The sequence below is a fragment of the Orycteropus afer genome, unplaced genomic scaffold (assembly GCF_000298275.1).
Source record: "Orycteropus afer afer isolate SDZICR_OR568_19922 unplaced genomic scaffold, OryAfe1.0 scaffold00502, whole genome shotgun sequence".
In the NCBI taxonomy this organism is placed as follows: Eukaryota; Metazoa; Chordata; class Mammalia; order Tubulidentata; family Orycteropodidae; genus Orycteropus; species Orycteropus afer.
The window spans coordinates 91,769-100,423 of NW_006922089.1; the positions used below are offsets into that span (position 1 = coordinate 91,769).

General features: G+C 58.3%; 1 protein-coding gene across 1 annotated transcript in view; it reads left to right on the plus strand.

Moving 5' to 3' along the window:
- The first annotated feature begins 8,427 nt into the window (after positions 1–8,427).
- PPM1F (protein phosphatase, Mg2+/Mn2+ dependent 1F) overlaps positions 8,428–8,655 on the plus strand; it is a 29,825-nt gene continuing 29,597 nt past the window's right edge. Inside the window, exon 1 of the mRNA XM_007955449.2 lies at positions 8,428–8,633. Within this exon, the coding sequence (XP_007953640.1) occupies positions 8,428–8,633 (206 nt within the window). The remainder of the gene's footprint in view (positions 8,634–8,655) is intronic.

The window sequence follows — 8,655 nt, forward strand, 5'->3', positions numbered from 1 at the left end:
AGGGCAAACAGCATCCCACGCAGGCCTGGGCACACCCCATGCGGCCGCTCCAGGACACCTGCGGCAGTGGGCTCCGTGTACATAGAACCCGAGGCAGTGCTGAGTCCGTAAATAAACCAGCCTGGGCACTGTGGCCACCTGGACCGCTGCCTGGGTCCGCCAGCAACCCTGCTGCTTCCTGGGGGCGCAGTTGGAAAGAGTTCCTCCAAAACCAAAAAGGGAAAAACCTGTCATGAAGTCAACCCCCTTTGGGTTTCCAAAGAAGTTGATTGCCCAGTCTTCCTTCCACAGAGTGGCTGGTGGGTTTGAACTGCCAGCCTGGTTAGCAGTCAGATGCCTTAGTTAGGCACTGAGCCACCAGAGTGCCTTGGAGAGAATGCCTAGCAAGGCATGAGGTGTTGCCTGGGGGAGAGTGGGGCAGGTCAACTCCCTGGAGTGGCACAGCTGCAAGTCTGGGGGCTGACGCTTTCCAGGTGGGGCCCCCTCCAGCCAGATCCCGGTGTGCAGGTCAGGCCACCTTGACCAGTGGGGAGGGCCCTGCACACGCTGTGGTTCCAGCCACGTGCCAAACGCGTTTGGCCACCATGACACACGGCACAGGCCAGGGCCCAGCAGTGAGGCAGCCTCTCATTCGCCAGGAGTGGTGACCAACAGGGCTCTGCATCCAGTAGACACAAGAGGCGGCCTCCGGCCTGAGCCGGCAGCTAGCTCCGCTACACCTTGTACTGCCCTGGGGGCTGGGGAGTGGGGAGGGGTGCAGGCCAGCCCAGGCCCCTGGTCTCCTGGTAGCTGGTGCCCTTGGGGGAACCTACCCTGTCACCTGAGGTCTGGCACGCAGGTGCTGCTGGTGCTTCTCTGTGTTTGATCAGCTGGACGGAGTGCCGCTTGGGGGGGGGTGGGTAGAGGGGCCTGCAACCCGCAGATAAGAGCCCGGCTCCAGAGAAGGCAGCGGTGGAGGGAGGAGAGGGGCTGCTGGGTCCTTCCTGAGCTCACAGCCATCTTCCCCGGTCGGAAAGCCTAGAGCAGCTTGAACCGCCTCCACGTGACTGGCAATGTGTGTAGGGTGGAGGAGGGGGTGTTGGTGACAGCCAGGGCACCCCGAGGGAGGCGAGTGTGCAGGGCAGGATTCGGGGAGCAGGCAGTAGCATCCCGCCCGCCAGGAGCTGCCTGCGGGCTCGTCCCAATGGCTGTGATGGCAACAGACTCACTCCCTAAGAAGTGAGGCGAAGGGGTGACATCACCACAGGGCGGGAGTAGCCCCAGGCAGGTCGAGCCCCAGAGAACCACAGGGCCTTGCTCAGCCACAGCCCCAGACGCACTCAGAGTGTGGGACTGGCCCTGCTTGGAGCTGCAGGTGTCAGGTTCGGCCTCACTTCCCAGGTACCACCCCACCCCACCCCAGCTGAGGTGGTAACTTGCCCTGAACACCATCCGCGCACGGGCGCAAGTACACACACACTGGCATTCTGATGCAGGCAGTCCACCAGGCTGAGTTTTTCTTGTTTTATAAAATACATGTATATTGTGATTTGGGTGAAACTTTACAGAGCAAATTGGTTTTCCATTCGAGATAGGTTGCTTGTCCCCACTTTTCCAGTAAGGAATCTGAGGCTCTGATGAGCTAAACAAGATGCCCCAGGTCACAGTTTATGAAGTAACCCCAATCCTTGCTCAGGGTCACTGCTCTGACAACAGGGTGCAGGATCTAGGAGTGGGGTGAAGTCCCCTGCTGCGTCAGCCCAGACATCCCCAGCCTTTCCAACCAGCCCCCACAATGGATTTCTTTGAGCTCTGCCACCTATGGGTTCACTAGGTTCCTGGCTTCATGCAACCAGAACAGATGCACTGCCATGGAGTCGAATCTGACTCATAGCGACCCCTCCTCGGGTTGCCCAGGCGGTGTCACTACGGAAGTAGATTGCCCAACTTTCCTTTGAACCGCCAGCCTTCTGGTTAGCAGTCAAGTGCCTTAGGCACAAAGCCACCAGAGCTCCTCAACCAGGACCAGTTGTCAAATCGAATCTGGTTCCTGGAGACGCCGTGTGATAAAGAACTGTGCTCCATGGGGATTCCAATGGCTGCTTTTCCGGACACAGATTGCCAGGCCTTTGTTCCCACGTGCCTCTGGATGGACTCCAAAGTTTAGTCTTTCAGTGAACAGTGAGCTTGTTAACCATCACACCACCCAGGGACGCCAATGTAATTGCAAGGGTCCTTAAGAGGGGAAACAAGGAATCAGAATAGGCGCCCCGGGAGATGGCAGGGTGAGGACTCAGAGATGAAGGGAGAGGCCGCCAAGGAAGGAATACGGCTGCCTCTGGAAGGTGTGAAAGGCGAGGGTGGGGGCTCACATAGAACCCACAAAAGGGAATACACACACACACCCCTTGACTTCAGCTGGGTGAGACTTATGTACAGAACTTGAGATGGTAACTTTGTGTTGTGTTAAAGCACTAAACGCCTGAGGATTCGTCATAGCCACAATAGGAAACTAACGCAACCTCCCCACAGTGTGGGACCCTAGGACCTGAACCAGCCCAGGGCGACAGTTTTGCAGTCCTGCTCTGCCAGTCACTGGCTGTTGACCAGTGCAAACTGCGTAATCTCCGGCCACTGGGAAATAGAGATTACCGCCGCTCCCCCTCGCCCAGGCCCACTCAGGGGACGAGTGCGGGAACTCTAGCACCCGGATCCGCAGTCGCGTTTGGAAACCCTGCGGCGCTTTTCCACGCGACGTTGCCAGTGCAGGCCGCCAGGGGGCAGCAGAGGCCGGCCCCGCCTAGGTCCGACTGCGCCTGCGTGCGCCAGCTCTGGCCGGGACGGGAAGTGGGCGGGGCCGGCGGGGCGACTCGGGGCGCGCAGCTGGTGGAGAGCAGGTGAGGCCGTGGGTCCGGGTGCGGAAGCCCAGACGGGCTAGGGGGTGCAGGGTCGGGGTGAGGGCCAGGGGCGCCATGGGGACGCTGAGGTTCCCAGGGGAGCGGGGTGGGTAGGCAGGGAGGTTGAGGCGGGGCCAAATGCGAGCACCCATGGGTCTGGCGCTGTATAGCGGGGTGGGAGCGCGAGGAGGGGACTTGGGGGACTGGAAAGCCAAGGGCGCAAAATGGGTTCACTGAGCCGACGGGGGCGTGGGCGTGCCCAAGCGGGACACGAGGGCCGGGAGGCTGAGTGGGGGGGGACCGAAAGGTGGCGCTCCTCCATCTGCCCGGGTGCCGGGCGCCCCCATCTACCCGGGGGCCCGGGCCCTCTCCTCCTCTTCCACCTGCACCCTGAACCCCAGCCACTAGCTCCTGCACCTTCCCCGGGCCACATTCTCTCCCCCAAGGTCCCCCTTGCCTGGCCCCCAAGTGTGCATGAGGCGTGCGTTTTTACTTAGAGTTTGTAAGGTGGAGGCCCGCGCTGCGAGATGGGCTACCCCGCCACCACAGCTGTGTGACCTCCAGTGACCCCCTTAATCTCTGTGTGAAGGGAGAAGTGGCCCCCGACTAGGAGCGTCAGCACAGCCGGCGGTGAGAGGGCCCGCTGCTGCCTCTCCCCCAGGCCGGCAGCCTCCTGCGGGATTCCTTGGGCGGGCCTGGCCCCAGGGCTGGGCTGGGCTCCCGGCATGGACAACCCAGGAATGCCGGCCAGCCCCGGGCTCATCTCATCCTGCACGTTTCCGCCTATTGTCCAGCCTTCCTCCGGGAAGTGACAGAGACAGTTCAGTGGCCGTGGACTCAGCTCCGGCTCCTGGCGCCCCTCTATGCGTCAGGGTCGAACTAATTTTTCCAAAAGTACACGATCACACCTTTTCTTCCGATGTGCCTCTGTGTGGACGCATTAGCAGCCAGGGTGCTTTAAGCCATTAACCGTTTGTACCATTCAGCGTCCTGGCTTTGCCCTTTGCAGCCCGTGGTCTTTGGGGAGTTATTAGCCTCCCTGAACCCATTTCTTCATGTATAGCGTGAAGGTGATTTCAGCTCTGTGCCTCTTGGTCACCATGGGCCCTGGACTATTTTAGCTTCCCCCTTGGAAGGTGACATCTCTAAGTTTTGCAAACAGTGTGCTTGGCTGCAAACTGAAAGGTTGGCGGGGTTCCAATCCACATTGGAAGCAAGGCCTGGCAGTATGCTTCTGAAGGGTCCCAGCCATGGAAACCCTGTGGGGCACAGTCCTACTCTGACATCCGTGAGGCCCCCAGGAGTGGGAGTCCACGTGACACCAATTGGTTTTTGGTTTGTGTGTGTGTGTGTGTGTCTGTGTGTGTGTGTGGTAATTGATGCAATTACCAGTCCTGGGTCATCCTTTTTGTTTTTGTTTTCACAAGTTTTTTTTAATCTATTTATCTGTTTGCCTTGGTAATCTATGTTATAGTTTATTTCTACATGTGAGAAAATGTGAAAGAGAATAAAGCTAAGGCTATCCCCCACTCACTGCGTTTGAGTCCACTGGGACTCAGTAACCCCCATTGCATTTCCAAGGCTGTCAGTCTTCACAGAAGCAAAGCCCAAACCAAACCCACTGCTCCTGGAGTCCATTCCGACTCACAGCGCCCCTAGAGGACAGAGTGGAACTGCCCCGGAGGGTCTCCCAGGCTGTCAGTCTTTACGGAAGCAGACCCTCTTATCTTTTGCCCCTCAGATCAGCTGGTAGATTCCAACCACTGGCCTTATGGTTAGCAACCAAATGCTTTAACCGCTGCACCACCAGAGCCCCTAGTGAGGGATTTGTTGTTGTTGTTGTTATGTGCCGTCGAGTTGGCCCCGACTCATAGCGACCCCTCCTTGGGTTTCCGAGGCAGTATCACTAGGGAAGTAGGATTGCCCAACCTTCCTTCCAAGGAGTGGCTGGTGGAGTGAGGGATTAGGAGTGTTAAAGTCTTTGTCCTTTAACCTCACCCCATCTTCAGCCACCTTTTCCTTAAAGTTTGGAGGCACAGTCCGTAGATAGTCTAAAACGATGGTTCTAGAAGATTCCCTTCTGTGGTGCTGCCTTCTGCACTCCCTTGTCAGAACCTGGAAGGCTCCTGCCTTAGAACTGGGAGTCATCTCAGTCTCAAATCAGTTGTCACCTGAAGACACCGTTAGTGTCACACAGTGGTGCGTTTTTAGTGCTCATTCCCAAAGAAATTTTCCAGCCCAGGCGTTAGGGGAAGTTGATGGATGGGTAGCTGGCATCCTGACCATGCAGGGGGCAGGCGTTCTAGCTGACCAGGAACGACTCAGGCCCTGGGCTAGGCTGGGGTGCCTGGCCCAAGAAGAGGGCCTGAAGGGGCTTGTATGCTGTACTCAGGTTCGGCCCCTCAGAGCCCCGCTGAGCCATGTGCGGTGTTGGTAGGTGTTCTGCCTGCCTCTAGTACCGCTCTGGCAGGAATATACCACAAGTGGGATGCTTTAACAAACAGGAGTTTATTCTGTTAGTTTGGAGGCTCTAAGTCTGAGTTCAAAGTGCCAGGCTGCAGGGGATGGGGTACGGCCCCTCAGCCTCGGGCTTCAGCTCTGCCTACTGCTTCCGGCCACTGAAGCTGGAGGCTTTTCTTCACTCAGATGGCTGCTGGCTACTGAGGCTGCCAAGCCCAAAGTTGGCAAGTAAAAAGGCACAGTCCCGATGTTACCAAACCACACTGCAGGCCGTTGCTACCAGTCCATTGAAAGTCGGGTACATGCAGGGTTCAAGGATACCATAAACTAGAGACCATTTCCAAAGCTGTTTCTTATATACGGGAAGCAGACCACATCTTTGAAGCAGCTACTAACTACTACTCACTCCATGGTAGATCCCACCGTGGAGCTGATTGCCAGTCTTGTTATGGGGAATAACTACCACCAGCTGCTCAGCCAGGCCCACCCGAGTTGACACACAGCCTTAACTACCGCAGCAGGGGACGGACGTGCTCAGGTCGCCTCGACCTTAACCTCCGGGTGCTGCTGTGGCAGAAACACCAGAGTGGGGGCTTTCACAAACAGAGGTTTGTTTTCTCACAGCTCAGGAAGCTAGAGGTCGGAACTCGGGCAGTGGGCTTAGGGGAAGGGCTCGCTGGCTCTCAGCTCTGGGGAAGGGTCCTGGACCCAGCTTCTCGAGGCCTGGCGTTCTGGCTTCCTTGGCCATCTTCCCCTGGCATTAGCCTTCCCCTGTTCGTACTCACTTCTGCGTCTCTGGCTCTTGTTAGCTGCCGTTGAGTCAGCTACAACTCATAGCGACCCCGTGTACGACAGCCCAAAACACAGCCCCGTTCTGCGCCAGCCTCCCAGGCCTTGGTATGCTTGGTGATGCGGCCACCGTGTCCGTCCATCTCCTGAGGGCCTTCCCCTTATTTGCTGACCCTCCACCTCACCAAGCATGACATCCTTCTCCAGGGAATGGTCCCTTCTGACAACATGACCAAAGGAGCTGAGACGAAGTCTGGCCACTCTCGCTTCCAAGGAGGGTTCTGGCTGCGCTTCCTCCAGGACAGATGTGTTAGTTTTCTGGCGGTCCCTAGACACTAGCTCGCTGCCATCGAGCCAGCTTTGACTCAGAGTCCCCGCACTGGGGTTCCAAGGCAGTCAATCAGTGGCAAAGTATTTAAGGCATTTGCCTGCTGACCAGAAGGTCGGGGCTTCAAACCCACCAGCTGCTCCATGGAAGGAAGATTGGGCAATCTACTTCCGTAAAGATTTACCACCTTGGAAACCCAGTGGGGTCGCTAAGAGTCAGAAGGAACTCATTGGTTTGGTTTGTAAATCTTTCCGCAAGTGGATTGCGTCACCTTCCAGCCTCAGAGCGGCTGGTGGGTTCGAGTCACCAACCTTCCGAACCCACCAACCTTCCGCTTAGCAGTCAGGTGCCTCAGGCAACGCAGAAATGACCCGCCTGCGGCCTCATTAACATAACAAACAAGCCTTGTTCCCAGGGTGGATCTGTTCACTCAGACAGGGGTCAGGGCTCCAACACATTTTAGAGGACAAGGTCCGAGGTGCTGGGAAAGGGCCCCGCTGCAGCTACATGATGAGAGGGTGAGGTGGGGGATGGGAGACGCTCTTGCTGACTTGAGTTTGGGGGTCAGTGGGTGAGTGAGGTGGGACCAGGCAGGCCCTCATTGGTCCAGGGAAGCATGCAGGAGGGTGACCAGGGGAAGTCAAGGAGGATCTTTTACAAAGAGCTCTGTGAAGTGGGGGTTGGCACCTCTTGGGGGTGCTGAGCTGGGAGAGGTCTGCTCTGTCCATTGGGACAGAAGAGGGGAGCCCAGTTTTCGGGTGTGGAGGCGGAAGAGCTTGGGAGGCCCCCATCCCAGCCTCCCTTCCTAAGTCTCAACATTACCTTAAGATGGGGTGCTCGGGGCGCTGGGGCCTGGGCGCAATTAAGCCTCCCTTGTTCCTACAGGGACTGACGAATGTTAAGGCTCAGGGGCCAGGAGGTGGAGCCACAATGTGGGGGCTGCCCCGCTGTCCACAGGGGCCCTCCCAGCCGGGGCTCGGCACACCCACACAGCTTGGCACTCACGACCTTCTGCCTGTCAGAGAGGACGTAGCGGGTTTGATGGGTCACATCGCCACCACACGCCCGCTGTCCTGGATCCGCCCTCGGCCCTCTCCCACACAGCCTCAGTCCTGCAGGGCCATGGCAGGGCCCAGGGAAGCTCGCCATCCCTCTTCTAGGGGCCAGCGCTACTGCGCTCCGCCCTGCGCCCCCAAGAGATACCTCATCTTCAGCCCCTCTGGAGGCCCAGGTCCCAGGAGCACGTTGGACCCCTTCATCTGCCATCAGGGACTCTGTGCCGGCGACCCGCTCCTGCCCAGCCTCTGGGTTAATCTCCCGCCTGCCTCTGCCCTCTGCCTGGAGGCCCGGCTTTGGTGCGGTGCCCGCACGCATTGCCCATGAGAGGAAGGACATAAACAGGGCCTGTGCCCTCCACTGAAGGAGCTCTCATGGTACAGGGAGTGGTTTAGGCATTTGAATGCTAACCAGGTCAGTGGTTTGAACCCATCAGCCACTCCATGGGAGAAGGATAAGGCAGTCGGCTTCCATGAAGACAGACAGCCTTGGAGACGCTGTGGGCAGTTCCACTCTGTCCTCTAGGGGCGCTGTGGGTCAGAATGGACTCCATGGCAGTGGGTGTGGTTTGGGCTTTGCTTCTGTGAAGACTGACAGCCTTGGAGACCCTGTGGGGCAGTTCCACTCTGTCCTCTAGGGGCGCTGTGAGTGGAATCGACCGACTCCAGGGCAGTGGGTGTGGTTTGAGCTTTGCTTCTGTGAAGATTGACAGCCTTCTAAACCCAAGGGGGATCACTCTGAGTCAGAATCCACTGAAGGGCAGTGAGTTTGGTTTGGTTTTTGGTGCTCTCCACAGCAGAGAGGCCAGAAGAGCCAGGCACTGCCCCTTGCGTTGCTGACTGTCACCTTTCTCCCTAGAGCCAGGCCAAACAAACCCGCCCACCTAGTGCTGCCACAGGCGCCCGGGATGCACTCGGAATGGCCTCTGGCGCCCCACAAGAGAGCCACCAGAGGGCCGGTGGCACAGAGGAGACCCTGGACTTCCTGGACGCCTTTCTGCGGGACTTCCCAGCCCCCCCAGGCCCCGAGAGCCCTGTGCCGTGGACAGCCCCGGGGGTGGCTCTTAGCCGGGAGGAGGTGCCAGGAGAGCTCACTGAGCTGGTGCGGAGATTCCTGGAGAGCAGGTGGGCCGGGCATGGGGGGGGG